Source organism: Strix aluco, chromosome 5, assembly GCF_031877795.1.
Source record: "Strix aluco isolate bStrAlu1 chromosome 5, bStrAlu1.hap1, whole genome shotgun sequence".
Taxonomy (NCBI): domain Eukaryota; kingdom Metazoa; phylum Chordata; class Aves; order Strigiformes; family Strigidae; genus Strix; species Strix aluco.
Genome location: NC_133935.1, coordinates 10580626 through 10602722, shown reverse-complemented (window position 1 = coordinate 10602722; position 22097 = coordinate 10580626). Strand labels below are relative to the sequence as shown.

General features: G+C 39.4%; 1 protein-coding gene across 2 annotated transcripts; it reads left to right on the top strand.

The window, feature by feature from the left end:
• The first annotated feature begins 789 nt into the window (after positions 1 to 789).
• Positions 790 to 20835, top strand: HCFC2 (host cell factor C2). Of its 2 annotated transcripts, XM_074825911.1 has the most exons (16): positions 790 to 973; positions 3094 to 3242; positions 3652 to 3812; positions 4852 to 5060; positions 5560 to 5644; positions 6710 to 6813; positions 7409 to 7597; positions 8849 to 9034; positions 9442 to 9545; positions 10636 to 10798; positions 11794 to 11994; positions 13205 to 13275; positions 14489 to 14626; positions 15838 to 16023; positions 16511 to 16796; positions 17905 to 20835. In XM_074825911.1, exons 1-16 carry the CDS (start codon positions 808 to 810, stop codon positions 17928 to 17930), a joined length of 2424 nt encoding a protein of 807 aa, XP_074682012.1. In that variant the 5' UTR covers positions 790 to 807; the 3' UTR covers positions 17931 to 20835. The 2 variants fall into 2 exon arrangements, with proteins under 2 accessions (XP_074682012.1, XP_074682011.1); XM_074825910.1 differs by lacking the exon at positions 17905 to 20835 and having other exon boundaries at positions 16511 to 17891.
• The last annotated feature ends 1262 nt before the right edge of the window (positions 20836 to 22097 follow it).

Sequence of the window (22097 nt, the reverse complement as noted above, 5' to 3'; positions counted from 1 at the left end):
GCAACCCAGTAACACCTTCTCTGGATTTCCCTCAGCCTCACGTGTTTATATTCTCACTTAACAGCCCCCTCACACAGGAAAAGAGAGCAGCTTGTCCTGCAAAATGAGATCGGGTTTACTCAGATCATCTGCTGTTAACCGCAGAACTGAAACCGTGGTTGTTCATCTCAACCTTCAGTGTTTCAACAGCAACTCCTTTCTCAGATGCATACCTCGTCTACTACTTAGCAAGTTGAAAAAAACCTACAACCTGCTACACATTTCTGAGGCTTTGAGCGCAGAGCTGGCTGCCCTGAACAGCACACCCCACATCCGCGGTGACCCCAGCACCCCGGGCTGGCCGGCAGCAGCCCCACAGGCGGGGCGCCGCCGACAGGCGCCCTTGACAGGACTCCCGCCGAAGCAAGGCCGAGACCGGGGGCTGCCGAGGGGCGGAGGGAGCCGTGCAGAGAGCGGCCTGTCCCGGAGGCGGCCGTGGCACGGCCCAGGGGGTGCGCTGGTGCCACAGAGAAGGCGGCCTCCTAGTCCCCGCCCTGGCCGGGGACAAGACGCAGCTCCCCGACCGCGCCTCGCCGCCGGCCCCCGTCACCGAGGGGGAGCAGCCAGCACCCAGCAGGCGACCGCCGCCTTCCCCGGCCGCGGCGCGGAGGAGACCGGCGGCCGGAGCTCCCCCCTCAGGGACAGAGTAACCGACACCCGACACTGCCGGGCGCCCGCCCCGCCGCCGTCACGTGACCCGCGGCGGCGCCCCGCCGCCCCCCGCCGGCCTGCCCCGGCCGCGCGGTGCATTGTGGGAGTGGCGGTAAGATGGCGGCGGCCGCCGCTGGACTGAGCTGGAGGCGGGTGTCTTCCTTCACGGGGCCGGTGCCGCGCTCCCGCCACGGGCACCGCGCGGTCGCCATCCGCGAGCTGGTCATTATCTTCGGGGGCGGCAACGAGGGCATCGCCGATGAGCTGCACGTCTACAACACGGGTGCGCGGGGCGGGGCGGCGGGCAGGGCCCGCGGCGGGCGGGGGGCAGGGAGCGCGCGGGGCGGGGCCGGGCCGGGCCGGGGCGGGGGCGCCCGGGGCTGTCAGGCGGCGGGGAGCAGCGGCGGGGCTGGCATGTCTTTAGCCGCCGGGGGCACCGGCATCCTCACAGCGTGGGGGATCGCGCCCCTGAGCCTCCCGCCCGCCCCCGGGACTGCCCGCGGGGGCCTGGGCGGGGGAGGCCGTGGGCTGTCCCCGGGCTGAAAAGCTGCCTGGAGCCAAAATTTGGCGGGGGGGCGGGAAATCCGCCTGGTCGAGGGATTCTCCCGGGGTTGTGCTGCGCCCTGGCTCATGTTGCGGGGCTAATGCTCGTTTCTGGGAAAAAAGGAGGCAGGAAAATCTCTTCATGCGCCTCGCGTCCGTTGTGCTTTCCCAGCCCCTCAGTCCCGGGGTGCCGAGTGTTCCCTGACAGGTCTCGGCTGAAGGACTGGAGGCTGGATTAGCCCCCTCGAGTGTCCGGATCCCCCTTCTTCCCTCTGGTGGCAGCTCACGAGAGCTGAACATGCTGAAACAGAAATCTGGGTTAGAAAAGTGAACATGTTGGCACTGGGAGCCTTTCCAAACAGGAAGCTGCCCAAGACCGATTTTGGTCGAGAAAGATCAGATGCCTAAACAGTTACTGTACGGGATGCTGTATGAGGCTGAAAACTTTTGTGTAATTTCAGAGTTTGGGCTGAGGTGGGAGAGTGAGGTGATTGATCTGTGCTTCTCAGTCAACCGGTGTTGACTGCTTTGTGTAACATACCAAAAGCATGAGAGCACGTTAATTAGCCTTTTAACTTGTCAACTTTTAAGAATCATTCAAAAATTCTTCTTATCATGTGTCGTGTCCCCCTCCTCGCCCCCCCCCCCCCGAAAAAAAAAGGTGATGGTATTTTTGCTGAGTGTTTTTGAGATAAAATCTGGGAGCACAAACATGTTCTGGATGTAGCTTATTAAGTGGAAAATGCTTACTGTTAAGAGTTCTTCCAAGCAGATTTTCCATGGTAGCTTAAAGATCTGCTGTTCTCAATCACATTTTTGGGGGAGAGAAAAAAAAAAAACGGTTTTGTTTTGATGAGTAATCTAAAGAAAGCTTTTAGACAGTACAGTTAGAGTCTATGAGAACAGAGGTTCTGATGGGTGCCTTTTGCGTGTGTCTTATCATCACGTTTTTATTTTTCTGCCCAGACTTTCTGCTAAAGGTGTTCCCCTTTGCAACAAGGATCGTGACTCCATTGTTCCAGTTTCCAAATGAGTGTTTGGCCCAAACTGCCTTCTTTCTTTCTCTGGGGGCTAAGGTGTAGGGTTGTGACCTGGGCTGCCTGAGTTTGGGCTGTCATCCATTGCTCTTGCTATGAGTGTGATGACTTCCGAGGAGCTGGCACACAGCGAGGGCACCTTAATCCCCTGCAGCAACATTCACTGGAAGCTTCTAATTTCACACTTTCCTTCTTCATGCTCATGAAAAAAGCTTAGGAAAAAGGAGACAATATCTCCTGTAATTCTTTCATTCCAGAACAGTTTAAACACCAATATGCTGCTGCTGCAGCATCAGGCAGTCTCAGTTGCTCTTTCTTGCCTCTCTGCCTCTCCTCTCCCATGTACCAGTGCAGTGCTCTGTAGATATTAAGACTGGTCCCAGAACAGTGTAATTAGTTTTTCAATAGGGCTGTTAAGTCCAGGCACACTGCCATGCTGCTGTAGCTCTAATAATTCTGTTTCTAGGGCTAGCTCCCTCTGAGTTAGCGTAGTTCTCTCTTTTGTGTGGAACTGCACTTAGGTTCCTCATTAGCCTCTTTTTTTGGCAAGTCTATTAAATTGCTGGGTGACCCTTGGTAACTGACTTAGTTACAGGAACCTCGTGCTCATTCATATATTGAGTAACACTGATAGAGGTTTGACAGAGGTGTTTGCTTTTCTTTTTATTAAAAAAGTTTTAATTCAAATAAAATTTAGTATTAAATAACGCATTCACAGTTATCTGCTGGTAAGAGGTAATGATTTAGAAAGCAGAGGTGTTTAAAAATATACTTTCCTTCTTGGTGCTTGAAATATCTTTCTTTTTTTTTTCTTCTACTATAGTTACAAATCAGTGGTTCCTTCCTGCGGTAAGGGGAGATATTCCTCCAGGCTGTGCAGCACATGGATTTGTTTGTGATGGTACCAGAATACTAGTTTTTGGAGGAATGGTTGAATACGGAAGATACAGTAATGATTTGTATGAATTGCAGGTAGGAAATCTATGAAGATGTTTCAGATTTGAGGACTACTTTGTCTGTTTATGAACAAACACATTTTATATTACCAACTGCGGAGGAAAGTTAGATGAGCTTTGCTCTGGTCCAGGAACAATAAACTCTTTAAATAGATTCTAAAGATAGAGAAAATCTAAATAACTTTGAAAAAGAGACTTCCATCTAGTCTAAATAAAGTATAAAATATTTAATGTTTTATGAACATTAGCTCTTACATCTGTGTTTTATGAACATTACTCTTACGTTAATGTATATCTTAAGAAAAGCCCAGCATTCCCTTAACACTCACATCTTTTCTGAATTATTTTTAATATCATCTGAATTCTATTGACTATGAATGACTATAGATGAAGGTATTTCTGAATATATTCTTCTTGTCTTTAAGGCAAGTCGATGGCTCTGGAAAAAAGTAAAACCTCAGGCTCCTTCCACTGGATCACCACCTTGTCCTCGACTTGGCCACAGCTTTTCTTTGTATGGTAACAAGTGCTATTTATTTGGTGGCCTGGCAAATGAAAGTGAGGATTCAAATAATAACATTCCCAGGTATGCCGATTTCGTTTGAATTCAATGTCTTTAAAAATAAATTACTAGATATGACAGCTTTGAAGAGGAACGTTCTAGGGAGACTGTCCAGCATACCATTTGGATTATTTGTGCAGTGGAGAGGTTACATGCTAAGAAGCTTAACTATTTCTTCTGCTAATCCCACAATATGTAACACTGATTGACAGCTCTGACACTTTTGGAGGGAAACCTGAGTAGACTGGTATTTTGCCCAGTATTTTGGGTGATGTTTTTAAGAATGCCTTGTTTGTTAGACTTACTTAAATCAGTGAAATCTCATGAGTCATCAGGGAATTCACAATGGAAGTTTCCTCTGTAATGCTGTGGAAAACAGTTACGAATTCATCTGGAAATTTTTTAAAGTAACAGCTGAAGTTGCCTTTATTATCAGCAAACAGTGCTATAATGCCGAAGTTTTATATCCACATTCATCGGCGGTTCAGAGTGCTTGTATCCACTGAGCCATAAACTGGCAATTTTAAGCTCAGTAAACAAATTGGTGTGAGTGCCAAGATTCAGAGACCGTTATCTAAAAATAACTTGCCGATAGATTCAGCAACAAATGGCTAATTGTCTGTTGGCCAGCTTGAGGACATCAGAAAAGAAACAGCGTCTTTTCACCTTTGTTGCCTTAGATTTGCAGAAATTCATCTCTAATGTCCCATGTCGTCATGTATTTCTCACAACTTTGCAGTTTATTCCAAGTTTGTCCATATGTAGTTATTTCTGCTAAGAATGTTTTTTACCAATGTCGAATGTTTCTTTCATGTAATACAGTGTATCAAGTATGGTATGAAAGCATGTTTCCTTAGAGGCAACAAGTTATAATAGTTCATTTTTTGGTTTAAATCCATTTAGTTTTGGTATTATCCAAAATGCCATCAAATGTTTTGAGATTTTAAAATTCCACACTCCCCCAAGACAGGAGTCTGTAATACTTGGAAGTGGTCAGGGTTTAAAGCTCACTTGTAATTTTGCTTATAAGTGAATTTTTCATACTTTGACAATAATACCATAGATATTTAAATGATTTCTATGAACTGGAGCTGCAACACGGTTCTGGCGTTGTCGGCTGGAGTATTCCTGTGACCAAAGGGATCTTGCCGTCTCCCCGAGAATCTCACACAGCCATCGTATACTGCAGAAAAGATTTGGGAAATCCAAAGATGTATATTTTTGGAGGGATGTGTGGCTGTCGGCTTAATGATCTCTGGGAACTTGACATAGGTGAGTTGATTTGCCAGTAGAAGTCAGTGCAGGGGCCTTACTGGCTATGAGGAAAAAATATAGCATATAAGGATTAATGGCATGATGTAGTGCAGATACTATTGGGACTTACACCATAGTGTTAACCTTTTGTAATTTTTGGAATTAAATAGATGCAACATTGTTTGCATGTATTATCCTCGCTGATTTTGGTTGCAGTGTCAGATTGTTTCCTTAGAGTGCTTTAAAGACTGTCACTATGATAACCAAGTTGAACAAACATAACAAAACCATAATATATCTTTTTGATAAACTGATAACCAATTAGTTTGTCAGTATTTCCTGTGAATTTTAAAGGAAGCTTTAAGTGCTTGCTGTTGCGCCTTTTTTCTTAAAGTGGCCATCTTAGAACAGTGAAATTTTGTTTTGTTGAATGTTAGAGGTATGTTCCCTCCTAAAATCCAGGTAGTGAAATATACATTAACAAGTTTTTTGAGGGTTTTTATTCTTTTTCTTTTAGAAACCATGACCTGGTCAAGACCAGAAACTAAAGGGACAGTACCACTTCCTCGCAGTCTCCATACGGCCAATGTAATAGGAAACAAGTATGTCTGTTGTTAAAAGCTCAACTCTAGAAAGGTACACCTAGTAGGTGAATGGTGATGCTTATCCACTACTGCTCAGTATAAACCATCAGCCCTGTAGAGCTTTTCTGTTTCTATTATCCTACCTCGGTGGAAATTAAAAAGTACCAGTGTTAATTTAAGGGTATCAAACTGTCAGTGTTTCCATCCAGCAAGACAATCTGCCCAACCCACAGGCATCTTTCCCAGGCTTCTTAATGCACCTTTGTGCATTCTGCAGCAGTCTCGGCTAGACCTGAGCTGGTTCTGTCAGGAGCCACCTTGAGTGCCTCTGTGCCTCTGACACAGTGAACGAGCTACGCAAAGAAACTGCCCAAAGAGTAGAACTAGTTCTAGGCAAAATCATTCCACATTTTTGTGGGCCAGTTTTTCTGTAGTCTGCTCCTCATTACTTGCTTCTTGCCAATATGGTTTGTTTTGGCAGATAGCATTGATAAAATGGACTTTTAAACGTGGGTTTCAGTCCATTTTATATCAGTTTACAAGTTGGAGTGAGGCAAAAGAGGCAAGAGGGGAAAGACATGTGAAAGCTTTGTATTTTATAATCCAGCTGTTTAGCTTTTTATTATTTACTGAAAATGTTAGTAGTTTGTAGCGTATGTTACGTTTTTAAATGTTGATATCTGACTTAGATACTCCCAATTTTAGAATGATTTGTTGAGAGGTCTGCAGTATAGGGTTGTAGAAATTCTGTGTAAACGTGTGGATTTTGGAGAGTATTAGCAGTATGGTGGTTTGTAAAAAGATACAGTATTAACTTATGTTTCTGGGAAGTTGTTTGAGGAGTTGGGGGGCTTTGTTTGGTTTTTTTTAATCAGTTAATTTATTCAAAAATTGCAGAAGATAGATATCTACCACAATACTTTCTAAAGGGAGTAGACACAAATAAAATCTACAGTAAACCAGAACTGTAAAGCACTGGAAATTTTCTGTTTTGTCCTAGTTTGAGAGAGCACATGCAGCAGATCTGGATGTTAATTGGCTTTTCTTTTCTTCTTCCCTCTTCCCTCTTTTCCTGTGTTTCAGAATGTATGTTTTTGGTGGATGGGTTCCACAGTCAGCAGGAGGTGAAATTTCTGCTCATGATGGTGAATGGAAATGTACCGGTTCATTTTCTTATCTTAATTTGGGTTAGTGTTTCTGCCTTTCTGGGAGTGGGCATTTTGAATTAATACTTTCTTAACAGAGTAGAATAAATATTTTGAAGACCCTGAGAAAAGTTTTAGGATAGACAGTTGTAATCCTAGCTGGCTAAAGAAGATGCCAGTTTTTTACATCTTTCTTAAGAAGTGATTTTTTAAATTATTTTTCTTTGGACATTCAGCAGGTTTGCCGATGCAAATCTTTGTTAGTACAACTTTAATGCTAAGTAATATAAATACTCCTTCTTCATTTATAGAAGAACATGAGACAGATCCTGAAATGGGGTTTTTCTAAACGTGGTAGTACTATCACTGAATCCTCAACTTCTGATCTTGTATTTGCCTGAGAGAGACAACCAGAGGTCAGAAAATTCATCCTGTATTAATTGATTGTATCTTGCAGACTAATTGTTTACAAAGAGAAGCGACCTTCTCTACGTAATACTGCAAATTTAAATGCAGTTGTCTATAAAAACAGAGGTGACTTATTTTCATTTTCTCCGAGCAGTTAAGTGTATTAACATCTGTATTGATTGTTCTGGAAAACATGTGGAAACTAAATTTTTTGAGTTTCATTTACTAGATACCACAGAATGGATAGGTCTGATCTCAGATTGCCAGGAGGACAAAAGTAACTTGTTACCAGGGCCAAGAGCAGGACACTGTGCTGTAGCGGTTGGCACTCGTCTGTATATCTGGAGTGGTAGAGATGGTTACAGAAAAGCTTGGAACAATCAAGTTTGCTGCAAAGATCTTTGGTACCTTGATACTGGTGAGTCAGAAATAAATAAGAGACTTGTACTATGTTCCATATTTTATTAACATATGGGAAGGTGGTATCATTGATGATCAGAACATCTAAAGCTGTAGCAAACTCAAAGATTATTTGAATTTTAAAGCTTATTTAAATAAACTACACTTCACTGCTGGTTGTTTGAAGGCTACAGCTATAAATTAAACTGAAAAAATTTAGGAAGGATTGTTTAAAGCCTCTGAAAGAACTTCATGGCTAGATTCTGCATTGCATGCCATAGTCAGCAGATACAAGGTGCTAGAGGGTGTTTTACCTAAACTCAGGGTTCCTGGCCTCTCTTCTTAGTGACCTTTTCTGCTGCTACTTACTCTTTTTTACCAAACCCCACCTTCTCTTGGGATCGTTGCTGCTGCTGCTTCCTCATCTCTTGGACTGCAAAAAGATACTGTCGAATCTGAGAAAAGACCAAATTGTTCCTGGGGCTGAAGGGAATTCTGGAGCCCTAATCACTCATTAGTAGCTGGCTTGATGACAGGACAGTGAGATGGTCTTGGGAAAGAGGGAACTAGACTAGTACTTTTGGGAGGGAGCTGTTGACTGCTCGAGCAGAAGTATGAGAATGGTTACTGGAGATTGTGAAACATTTAGGAGATTGTGTTTTCTTTTGGTTTTTTTCCTATTTTTCTTTTTCCCTCAGGAAGGTCAGAAGATGAAAAAGGGTAGCAGCAGGGGAGGGATGTGCTTGAGAGTGCAGCCTAGTCAGGCGCCAAGGCAGGTGAGAGGAGCAAGTCATTGGCACTGAATCATGCCTAGGCTTCAGCCCCTGCAGAAGTTTAAGGGAAAGGTCACTTTAGCTGCAGAGAGCAAGCAAAAAGGAAGCGCAATCTTCTGTGAATCCTTTCCGGGAATATCTAAAGGTTTAGGAGCCAAAGAGCTGCACACAGCCTTTTAGGAAATGATGAGGATCTCTTGTCTCTGTAATCCCTATAGTAATGTATGTACAACCAAAGACTTACTGGCAGCAGAAGAGCCTTTAAGAAACAAAGCATCAAAACGTCAGCATTTTTGAACACTCTAGAACTAGAATGGCACTTTATAATTCTCGGACTTGACTTGCCACCTTTGACAACTGTTTCTTGTTGAATCTGGTATATATTTTACATGTTAAAAAGGAGCTATTGATTTTGCTTGCATTATATAGATATTTCTTAAACTGGTAAAGGAGGGCAATTTCAAACATGCCATCTGTGTTTTATTGGTTTCTTGTAGAGAAACCTCCAGCACCATCACAGGTACAGCTGATTAGAGCTACAACCAACTCTTTTCAAGTGAAATGGGATGAAGTACCTACCGTTGAAGGATACCTTCTTCAGTTGCATGCTGACTTACCAGTGCCATCAGTAGCTGGAGTACCTGGTACTGGGGTTCCTGAGACATCAGTGCTGAGTTCACAAGGTAGTAGTCAGATCGCATTACGCTAATGTTTGTGCAAAGGTAGAGGGCTGCATAAGTAATTAATATGAGTTTGTTTTTTAAAAAAAAAATTTTGAGAGAGACACACCCCATTTCTTCGGTTATTCCCAAAACGCATCATAATTGTGGAAAACTCAGCTTTAACTTGTCTCTGTCAGTTTTGGCCAGCTATCTGAATATGAAGGTATTTGTACAGTGCTGGGCATGATATGAGAAAGGAAGCAGTGAAGATTTTATCTGACTGGCCATGCAGTTTCATTTCAGCCTTACAACCAAGTCTTCCTTCAAGGCAACTTTGGGTCTCCCTCTTGCATACTGGAATATATTCCAACCAACATTATATTAAGTTTTATGTAACTGATCGGAATTTACTTTTGTTTACCTAAAAGGTGGCTCTTCTCTACATCAAAGTCCACAATCATTGCCTAGTGTCCCTTATCCAGAAGTGAAGGTGGATCATCCCAGCCGAACAAATAATGTCATTCCTAATAACGTAAGTGTAAAGTGAAAAATGCCTAAGTGGCAAAGTAGCGTGGGAAGTGAAAGAACTGCCAAAACATTTTCTCAGTTTTAAAAGTCCCTGCTTACTTTTTTAGGCCTTAGAAAAAACCCCAAATCAAACAAACAAACAAAGACAAGACATCTGCTGAAGTAGTTGTGTCCGTTTTCTTACATACTTTTTACTTTTATGATTGACAGACAGTCTTTAAAGTCCTCTTCCTGGTAATGCAGAAAGGAAACTGCAACTGTATTGACTTCTACAGTCAATGCTAACTGGGAGCCTGATACCTGTAGAAAAGATACTGTCGAATCTGAGAAAAGACCAAATTGTGCCTGGGGCTGAAGGGAACAGTATCCTCAAAATGTTGCAATTAATGTGGGAGGCAAAAAAGGATAAGGCATATTCCTTCTTTGTTGGTGTTTTTATGCTCATCTGCTTACTTGTAGGTTCCTACTGCAGTATAAACCCAATTATTATCTGTTCTGGTTATGCCGTTATACATGGTCCACTGTTTTGCCAGTTTAAAAGAAAGAGGGAGGGCAAACTCTGGCTACAGGATCACATTTTTAGAAATTTAGACCTTTTCTTAATTGTGTAAGGCCTCAGGTCTGTATGGGATCCATAATGTATTCTTGTAGAAAACATGTAGAAGTACTATAAATTTTGCTAACAGTAGAAATATCTTAGGTATGTGCCAGGAAAGCAAAGATTGAAAGCCTCTGTAATTGTGATTTTTTTTTTTTTTTTTTTTTTTCCCCACCCCTTCAGAGTCCCCCAGTAGACTAAATGTATGCATCAGTGAACTTCCATGTAATAACATAAGAATGTGAGCTCACTCTCAGATAAAATTTAGTATGTGTCAGGGACACTTCCAAGTCAATTTAGAGTTTGAGTCTTTGTTTTATAATGGCTAAGATAAGGTGGATTGTGAGGTTGATTTCTTGTTTTAATTTAGAGTGGTAGGGGGACTTGTTAGAGCATTTTTGTTTGTTGTTTTCAAGCAAGCATTTTCATGCCATGTTTGCAACTGAAATTTCTGAACTTTGCAGTTAAACATTAACAAATGTGTTGTTTTGGTTAGGTCCAAGTTTCCCTTTCATCCAACTCATTATTAAAAGTAGAAGGAAAAGAAAAGGTTGCAGCACCTGAAAACAAGATTACACAGGAGACTATGAAAAACCATGCAGATGCTACAGGATTCAAAGAATCAAATGCCCCTTCTCTTTTGCCTGTTTGTACTTCAAGTAAGATGCCTATAGAATAAAAATTAATTAAAAAGTGAGAGTTAAAATTCATCTCATAAACATAAAATAAGATTATTTCTGTCTTGCAATTTAAAATTACTTAGAGGCCTTTGCAGTTTAAAAAAAACTTGTGCTAGTTACTACTGCACATATTTTTAGAGGATATGAGGAAAAATGAAATCTTTAGTTGTTTGAAGTGTTGTGAGGGACATGAAATTCTCAATATATTCATTATTATGATGGCAAATGTGCCTTTTTAAACATAAATAGCTGGTTTTAACATCAAAGAACAGACTGACAGGGCCAGATTAATTTTTCAACATTAACTTGATAGTAACTCCAGGCTCTCTTTGACACTACTTCTGTCTGTTAACGGTGCAAAGCTATTAGCTGATGTAAAATTTTAGCAATGTTCCTCTCTGTAGAGGAAATCGAAGATGAAAAGGCACTGATTTAGGCATTCCACTGAAGTGCCTTAAGTTCAGTGTGGTAAATACAGGCTCAATCACCTGATCTGCTCATATTTGACTGTCATGTAACTTAAAGTTGTTGGATTTTCATTTTCTTTCCAGTGTAATTTAAGTACTGTGTGGAAATTTGGGCTCCGAGTGCTAAGTGAGAAGCAGACTTCCACAGTATTTAAGATTAAGTTGATTGTCACAAATCTGTGATACTGATTTGCGTGGATACTTTATATTAGGATTTTTTTCCAAATTAATCCTTTCATAGCCACATAGATAAAGAATAGCAAGCTTTAAACAAATGAAATCTCCATTTTAATATAACTGTGTACATATATCTGTTTATGACTGTGCAGACAGACTTGTTAAGTTATAGACCTAAAGAAAGTATTAGCAATTCATGTAATCAGATCTATTCTAACCTAAATCTGAGCTAAACTCTGGTTTTATATGAAACTAAAGCCATTGGATGAAGTTGCGATTTGTTAAGTGTTACCAATATTGAATACTGCTTAATATTTTCTTTTTTTTAAGGTCCCCAGACTTCAGCAAATGTAGGTGAATTACATGACTTGGACAAACGAACTGTAAATCCTGATGCTTCTGTATCCAGTACTGTCTCCAGCACACAAACTATGGTAACCCAGCAGGCTGTTAAAACTGAATCATCAAGTACAAATGGGGCAGTTGTTAAAGATGAAACTTCACTAACAACATTCAATTCAAAATCTGAAGGTTTGAAATGTGTTTCACATACTGTATTTTGAGCCATATATATCTAAGGCCATCAGAGTTCCTCTAGTGTGGTGGGATTCCCATCTTGACTAGTACCTGGGATTGAGATAGGGCTTTGGGCATTGAGGACCTTGGGCAGCCTGGATGACCTCTGCTATGATTTAAACATCTTTTAAAATCGGGTTATTCCGTTTATACGTTTGTAAACCACTTTGTTTCCTGTGAGTGAAAAGCCCTTTAAATCTTGATTTATGCAGAAGCCCATTTTCTAAACAGCAGTGGCAGCCAGTTTTGGTGCCAATAGCACATTTGCTGTGTCTGTTTATTTAGTCAGCAAAAGACTACAGATAGTAACCTGAGATGATTTTGATTTTAAACAATTGACCTCTGTAACAAATACAGCCAGTCTATGTGGCTAGCTCACTGCTACTCAAACGTGGCGACCTGTTCACTGTCTGCTTGTAATACCCAAAATAAGCAGAAACACAGAAACTAATATATTGGTAGTTTTTCAAGTTTTGTTTTTTGTGACTGTCAACAGGCTGTGCTTGCTATTGTTTTGAGGGTTAACTAAAGAACTGTATTCTTTTATTGACACTGTGTGAGTAGTGTAATTTTTACCAAACAGTATTGTATTTTAAAAGCGAAACCCAGAAACACAGGTATAGAATACTAATATTCACTTGTGTTGCTTATGTGCTTTGATTTTTCTTTTTTAAGATTCCATTTTAAATTTAATAAATGTTCTTTTCCCATTTGTTAGGATTGTTTAAAGATTAACTGCTCATGTTCAGAATTCAGACTGTATTGATGTCAGAAAAAATGCATTCAAATTAAGATTTCATGTTTAGACGATTCATATAATGTTACCAGTATGTGCCTCAATCTGGTATTTAGATTATTTGTTCACAAATATTTCATATCGATTTCATAATTCTGTCACTTTTTAGGATTTTCAGAGTCCTGACTTCTGTTTGTATTATCTGTAGCAGCCTGCAATGCCAGGCTCTTACAATTGTTCTGTAAATATGATGCAAGCCAAAATTAGTTGTTCGTGTTATAAATAGAACTGCATGCAAAAGAAGTCTGAGACATACTTTTGCAACAAATACTTGTAAATGGCTATTGAGGTCAACTTTCATACTCTGTGGATTTTGTGTTAAATTTTTTGTATCACTTAAGCTTTTTAAATATAACTTTTTGTTTCTAGCTGCTGAAACTACTTATGTCATGCCTTCGACAAGGGTCAATACTGGACAGACAAATGATTCACACTCCTCTGTAAGTCTGAAAAAGTATAAACAAATTGCTGTATTTATTGTCCTGTTGATTAGTTGTAAGGGCTCTTCTGTTTTCCTTTAATTATATCTCTGAAAGAAAAGCAATGTGTATTTAGGGCTTGAAGTGAATAATACAGGGGTAGACATTTCTGTTGTAAAACTAATTGCATTGTGTGGGTTTGATTTGAGTCTAAGTAGCAGTTGTGTAGTTGGGAGGAGATCCAAGTACGTGTTTCAGCTGTTGAATCATTTTTATCGACTGGCACAGTGGAATGGCCTCTCTGCTGCATGATGCACAAATGTAAAATGTTTTTCTGTATGCACAACTGAATTTAAAATGAAATATGTATTAGATCAGACTAGTGTTAGCTGCTGATCGATAGGTTTGAAACGTAACTAAACTGACATCTTGATGTTTTTCCCTAGAGGAGATGGGGACTGGCTATGCAAGCTGTAAATACTGCCTGAAAAAGTAAATGCTTCCTATTTCACCTGTTTACAACTTAATACTCAAAACCAAGGTGCCACTGTTGCCACCAAAAGAGAGGAGCTAAGGATGGGAAGAAGCAGCTGCTGGGTTGGGGTTGCTTTTGCCAAGAGCAGCTGCCAGTCCTGCCCCTTTCCCATGCTGGCAGGATCGTGGCCTGTCTGCCCTGGGCACACTGACCATGCAAGCACCCTCCCTGGTGCCTGGAGACAAGCAGGGAAGACGGTTTGTCTTCCTGAGTCAGTCAGGAACAGTTTCCATGCCCTCCACCACCGTCACCCCATGCCACAGCAGAGGCCCTGTTCTCAGCTGTGAATGAGTTCAGCAGCGGCTTGAAAGTATGATTTGGGGCTGAGGTACAGCTGAATCCCAGGTAGAGCAGCTGGTGTTGGACCACCCTGTGGAACTTCTTGACCTCTGAGTGAAATTAACTCGCAACCACATGCTGCTACAGACATGTAGTTCTACAGCTTTAAACTTCTTCCCCTCCCTGTTTAAACTAGAATGTCAGAGGTGACATCCCGACTGTTGTTCTGGTTTTTTTTGTGATGGATTGTGTCTAAATCAATGTATAAGGACCAGCTGGTAGTTTAAAAACATATGCATATTCATTTGAAGAAAGTAACACTGGTATAAAAGGGGATTGTCTCTTATATAGAGTCTCAACATTTCTTTTACATTATGTTGAAGCATGGGTAGTCTACATAACGTGTTCTTCAAATACTAGAAAACTCCACAAAGACAGATGGCACCGGTGAAAACAAGAGACCGGCAGTGGTATGATGTTGGAATTTTTAAGAACAACAGTGCAGTGGTGAGCCAGTTCTACTTGCTGCCAGAGGAAACACTGAACATCTCTAACAAGGTAGCTGCTAATTCTCCTCTGACATAATTTGCACATACATATTTTGGAATCTGTTGCCCATATGGTTGACAACAAAATGTAGGATTTTCTGATAACTGCAGCAGGATCTGGTGCTCAGAGGAGTTTTGTATTTTGTGACCAGTAGTTCCTCATGTATTTTGCTCGCCTTTTTTTACTATTTCCTAAACCAGATGAGTTCTCTTCTGTTGTTTTTGTGTGATAATATGAAACATCTAATATTGCTATTGCTATTTTTTACGTATTTCTACTTCTAGCTTTAGTAAAGAATTTTAAGCTTAGTGAACTTTCAAACCAGTAAAAGTCCTTAACTAAAAAACCCCACAATTTCTTAATATGCTATTTCTGTACAGCATTGAAATTTTTCAGAGTTTGTCTGTTTCCAGAATCTTTGCTTACAAATTGTTAAAGATACTAATAAAACATAGCCTAGGCTGTTTAAAAAGACTAGATACAAAACTTAATGTCGTTGCACATGTAAGTTTATATTAGAAACAAAAAGAATGCATATGTTTTCTTGAGTCAGAAACAAAAGAACAGAAGCTTTCTTTGAAAGCGCTTCGCTATAAATATTACACACCTTAGTTTTAAGGAGCATAGTACATTTTACAGTGTTTACATTGATTGTGATTTCTTATACGTTATTCAGAAGGAAAATCTGTTTCAAGGATGCATCAATGCATATTTTAAACATTGAAGTACAGTAGCACATAATGTTGCAGAAACCTATTTGTTACTAACTTACAGTGCTTTTCTTTAAAAACATTTTGATTACCTATGCATCAAATTGCAACTCCTAACTACAGGAATAACTGGTTTTGAAATAAAAGTATTTTAGGACAGAAGAATATGCTAATTAAATCATAAGCTGTACAGTGGGAAATGCTACTTTGCTTTTAGTTTCTTGAGTAAAAATGACCAAGAGGTGCAGTTCAATTTAAATGACTAAAAAACGTTGTGGTGTTTTTGTTAGAGATGCTGTCTTATATTGCATCTTAGATCAGCTGCTCTGGGGTGAGCTAGTGCCTCAGTCGGAACCTTTTTGTAAATTCTGATTTAAGTACAAAAGTATTAGATTTTCTGTTTAAAATAAATGTATTAATCTCCTTTTATCGGTACCCGCTTTATATGTTTTTAGGCTCACTGTATTTAGAATATTTTAAATATTAACACAAATGTTGCTTTATTTTCAGATGGAAGGTGCAGATGTACCAGATTACAGATTACTTAAGAAACAGGATCTTTTTCCAGGCACAGTGTACAGGTTCAGAGTTGCTGCAATTAATGGCTGTGGTGTTGGGCCTTTCAGTAAAATCAGTGAATTCAAGACTTGCATTCCAGGTTTTCCTGGAGCTCCTTCAACAGTCAAAATCACCAAGGTAAGAAATACAGGTAATTCTAGTTCTGATGTATAAAATTTCTGTCACAAACTTAATCTCAGAACTCTTGGTTTTAGTTGGGGTCTTATTTCAAGTTAAAATTGTCATATAAAATGTTGTCAAATGCTTACTTGGTTAATTCTGCTCAATGTAATATTCTTTAAGAAATTTGCTGTAAGGAGTTATTTTAACACTTAAAGATCGCGTTAGCAGATACACGTCTTAATCATCTGATAGTTTCCCCATGATTTTCTGCATCCTTAAATCTATAGGGGTTTACCATGCTTTTAAAAAAGAAGTCAAAAGATACATTCTTACCTCCAAAGAGTGATGATGTTGGGTTAGAATTTTCAGATGATCTTTAGAGTTTTTTTGTATTTCTATGCTTCTTTGTATTAATATTTTTTATATATATTTTTATATATATATATATTCATGTATCTAATGGTTACCTACATACTGTCACATTTTCTCCCTTTTTCTTCAGAGTGTAGACTGTATTCATCTTTCTTGGGAGCCTCCTGCTTCACCCTCTGGAAATATTTTAGAATATTCTGCCTACTTAGCAATCCGTTCCACACAATTACAGGAAAATCCAAGTCAGCTTGTATTTATGAGAATATACTGTGGTCTTAAAACATCATGTATAGTGACTGCTGCCCAGCTTTCAAATGCTCATGTTGATTACACTTCCCGACCTGCTATAGTGTTCAGAATTTCTGCAAAGAATGAGAGAGGATACGGACCAGCCACACAAGTTCGATGGCTTCAAGGTAAAGTCCGTTTCCAAGGCAGCATTTAAATGGGCTGTAGCTGTGGCGGAGAAAATTGTGTATTGTGTCTCTAGAACCCATGTTTTTCTCAGCAGTGCATGTGAAGTTCTTGAAATGTTGTTTTGCTCCTTGTAGAAGTTTTAAGAAAATTTAGTTGTTGAATTTGGCATAACAATTTTTTAAAAATTTATATTTGTTCACAAGCAAAGACAAGCAAGTACTGAAATGTTGGTTATTGAGTCTTACTCAGTCCCTCAAATAATAAAAGCCTAGTAAGCTTCTGATTTCCCTGGGCTTCCCTTCATCAGCTCAAAAGTTTTTCATTCTAATAAGAGGTAATCCAGTTGCATGCATGGCTGTAATCAGGGGTTTTTTCAATCTCTTCCCCCTCATTAGAAAAATTTTCCATAAGGTGATGTAAGGTGCATTTTTGTGATGCATATACACTTCAAGGTCTGTATTACAGCCAGGAGAGATTTTGTCATCTTGCCCCTCAGCTTGAATTTATACAGTTTCACGATGAGTTGGGGATGGGAATGGATCCACTGAAAATAAAGATTAGTTTTTAGCCTGATCAGTTCTGGCTCACCTTTTAAGTAAACCGATCCAGGGGCTCAGAATAAGTTTTGCTGGCTTCTGGTCTCATCCCACTCCTTTCCCTTTCCAGCTTAGCTTTCTGCTAGTTGGGAGCTGGCTTTGCTCAGCAAGAGGTCCTGTGAGCATGGGGGAGAGTTAGGAAGGGCAGAGCGAGGACCGTGTGCCCACCCGCTCGGGGAGCAGTGAATTGTTGTGTCGGTTTAGCTGACCTCTCTGTTTGTGGGCTGTGATCCACAGGGTATGGTGGAAACCGAACTCTTGAATACACCACTGCTTGGTTTTGAACATGTTTTTCTAAGGTGGAGAGCAACAACAAAGTTGCCTTCTGTAATGTTTAGTATTCCGATGCTGTTGTAACCCTTTAGTTGGAAAGGCTTTTGGCCATGAGCTGTATCCCAGAACTCAGTCGCTGTTCAAAACAGTAGTTTCAACAGTAGTTGTTTGAAAGTGTTTGACCATATACACGATGTGAAATTATGAAACATTTAACAATGTCTCTTTCTTTTTGCAGATATGAAAACATCAAGCTCAAAGTAGAAACAACGTAATAAATCTCAAGTTTCGAATGTAGTGTTTAATGTAACTCTTGTACTATTTGTAAATGCTACAAATATTTTATTTTTGCATTGTTTTTATCTTAAAAATATATAACCTTTTTTATGTTTGAAACATCAGCGTTATGCAGCCTTGCTCAGGTATGAGTACCATATAGAAACTATATTGAAGATGGTGGGGTGGAGGACCATGCTCCATCCTGTAGCTCTTTTTGGTAGTGATCGTTAAAATGTAAGTTCCAAAATGAAAATAAACAAATAAAGAATTGGCATATGCAGTAGTATGTGAGGTAGAGTCCCCATGATTGCTTCCGATCTTGCATAGATAATTCCTAAGATTTGGTATATGAGTAAATTCTGTTTGGTTTCAGTTCCTTATACCACATTCTTTATTGTGGTGCCGGAGTACAAGGCAAAAATTTCCAGTTATTATATAGTAACTTAAAATGTATAAATATTTTAATATATACTTTTTTTGTAAAGAAATGATTTTTCTACTATTTGTAACAAATATCTTAATCTTGAAAGATATCCCCTGAAGATTTAAAAGGAAAAAAGATAAACTTAGTCATTTCTCTTATTACAAAAAACGTAAATTCATTGTAAATGCACTACTAATACTTAGAATTATCCTTTTGTAGTTGTACAAATCTTAAACTTGTAAATACCAATGTTTACAAGAGACCTTTCTGGTCTTGTATGAAAACTTCCATGAGATTCATTCTCTTTTTTTTAAATTCATATGCTTTGCTTTTAGCATATGCTTGCTTTTTGCACTAATAATAACTTACCTCATTCCTGTGTTTGTAATCACTTGTGTTGCTTCCATAATGTTTCTGTAAAACTTCAATCTGAAAATTTTAACCAAAGTTTAGAATACATGGTAAGCAATTTTGCACATATTATATGGCAACTTCCAACATATTTATTCCAGTTAATCTTCTTAAGTGCTTGTTTGCTTTACCAGTATATTCTACCAATCAAGTTCAGTATCTCCCTTTTACTATGCATCGTTTTACATTAACTAGCTAGCTGATAAATTCAACAAGCATTACTTCTAGGAATAGGTTGATCCATTCCTATGCTAAAAGAAAAAATTTGTTCACAGTAGTGAAAGAAAGGTAAACATTTTAAATGCTATTTATGTATCTATATATAAACCTATGTTTACCAAAGTGTAGAGGAAAATGGCTGAGTTGGACAAGGTCACTAGGTGAATAGCTTGAGGCACCTAAATAAGATTTATTTTAAAATAAAATCTAAATTATTTACTGTGCAATGAAGTTTATACTTTGCACTTTAATTTTGCCCCGAATGCCAAAAGACTGTACGTCAAGGTAGAATTTCTTGCCTCTGCCAGTTAAATTTGTCTTTTAGAGCGTTTGTAAATATATAAACTAAAATAAATTATGTGCCTGGTTTGGTGGGAGAAGTATCACTAAAATATTAAGAGATTTAACAGCTCAAGTATCGCAGAGCAGATTTAATAGCCAAGTTTTAGCTACCCTGAAAATCAGGGTTGTAATGGAAGTGCTGATACAGCCTTAATTATCGCAACACATCACATGCTATAATAGCATATAAAAAGTGCTGGGGACCATAAATGGCTATAATAGTGTTAATTGTGGCACAGGAGTAATAACACGTGGTTTTACTCCAGAGAAAAATCTTGTGTTTATGACAATGACAGATATCCCAGATTCACTTTAAGCAGTGTTTATAGTATGAATGTATAGGACTTTTCCTGAAGTTAACTGGCTTTAAAATATTTGTGTTTTAATGGTCCATTTCATCAGGTATGATCTCACTACCAATACTGTCTGATAACTAAAATACCGTACACATGAACTGTTAACTAGAAGAATAGAACTTGGTTTTTCTTATTAGTACTGTGAAAGAAGCCTTTAGAGAAAACACTTGTGGCTTTGATTTTGTTGGTTGATAGCTGTGATTGTAGAGTTGTTATTTAAGAATAAAACCTGTTGGGTATGTCTGGGTGGAGTTTTTTTGCACTTGGTTTCACACGCTTTGCACAATTTCTTTTTCAGTGGGTATGTCACAACTACCAAAGGGTAAAACTGTGGCGTTTTCAATTGAAAGAATAATTTTCTTGTAAGTGTGCTTTCTTCAGCTGACTTGACATAAGATGTCACTTTCTCTTCTTTGTCCAAGCTGGGTGACGTTGAATAGTGATCATATGCAAATCCTCAGTTCCTCACAGTTTTACTTTAAAATGAAATTGTGGTACACGCTGTAAAATACACTTTGTGGTCTGTTTTTAGAACTGTATTTATAATGTCTAAATCCCACCTGTTTGCCTATCAACTAGATATCAGACAAATATTGATTGATTTTAAATCTGTTTGGAAGACTGTTGACATCAGCTCTTTGAGAATCTGTGTTATCCATTTATTTCATATATCACTAAAGGACATGTAACAGAAGCTGAAATCTATCAGATGACAGTATCCATATTGTAGAAATGTCTAAGTTTACTAAACTTCTTAAGGAAGTTGTAAGTATAGGACAGTCCTGCCAGTTACGGCAGACGCTACAGCTTCACCTTAAGAATGTTCTTGTGAAAGTGGAAATGAAGTGAACAATAACCTACACTTTGTGTTTTCAAAGTAATTATAGCAATATCTTTTGAATGTAGTTTGGAGTAGAGCACATGATCATGCCATAAACTCTGAAGATATAATAAGTATTACTGTTGTTATCTGATATTTCAGGATAGCGATTTTGACGTGAACTTAGTCTTACAGCCTGTTACTTAATGACCTCTGCAAGGAAACTGACATTTTGTACAATTCAAGTTGATCAGTCTTATTTCAAAGCATTGTTTGTTCTTTGTAATAAAGTGGTTGTCCTATCAAACGCATTGTAAACACTGAAGTGTGTGTCTGTGTTTTCAAAGGTTTGTGTGTACAGACTTCAAATTTCTGCCCTTCTTTAGAAAAAGGGACGATGCAGAGAAGACAGTGAGTATATTTGTCTTGGGGTGAGGGGGGAGAGAGGGTTTAACAATAAGCATTGTAATACTGAGTATTACTCTTCTGTAAAAATCATTTCCCAAGTTACTTCTTGGTTACCTCATGGGGTTTTTTCTTAGTTGAGGTCCCCCAATTTCTCTGCCCTGTCTTCTGTGGTTGCTGTGCTCTCACCATTGCTCTGCCCCCTCCCATGCCTTTGTGCCGTGCAGCTTTCTGGCTGCGGCCTCTGAAAGGAAATTTTGGAATTCCTTCCCCTGTCTACGCAGCGGTTATGTTGCTGCCGTTCAAAATGAGTGACACAGAGTTTGGTGTTGCTTTGTTACAGTTTGCTAAAAAGACGGGATATGAGTGAGAGCTAGCTGTGCTCAGAAGGCTTCTAGTAAGGATATGAGCTGCATACATGTCCAGCTCTGCTCAAATGTCACAGTCTTAGGGCAAGTTGCTAAACTTTTATGGCAGTTGACTATGGGGAACTCCTGGGGAAATAATACATGTTTCTAGAAGCAGGGGAGCAGAGGGGAGCGAGTGAGCTGAAAGGTCTACAGGATTTTTTCTAGACCTCTTGAGAGACTTCACATAAGAAACTGCTAAAAGCTCTCTGCTAAAATCGGTTCCTTCCTTGTGTTCCTGGCTACTGTTACAGAGTAAAACTTGCCTGATGTTGAATTATTTGTGACCCTTGCATTAGTGGAAAACAACTGGGAAAACCTAAACAATTAATGAATTCCCTTGTGCTTTTTTCTTTCTGTTAATGACATTCTCAAAGTAGGAGTTATTTTCTTTTTAAGGCAGACTTGAATTTGCTGTATGAATTTATCCTTAAAACAACTAAGATTTTTTTTTTGTTTTGCTTTATAGCATTAGTTGGTTACTGGTGTGTTTTTACAACATTTCTAGTGAGCTAAATGCCAGGGCTTTTATTCTGTGGCTTCCAGTTCTGACACTGAAGCATTTCCAGATTCCCAGGGCAAGGGTGGAGCACTGACCATTGGCATTGTGTTAGCAGTTAATGTGTTCCTCCTCCCATTAGTAGTTGTGAAATCTTGGTGTGTTTTCCACTGATTTGCAGCTAAGTGGAGATCCCTTTTATTAGAATTTCCAGAAGACAGTTGAAAGTAGCAGGAAGATGAGCTTAAAATGGATCCCCTTGCTCCATG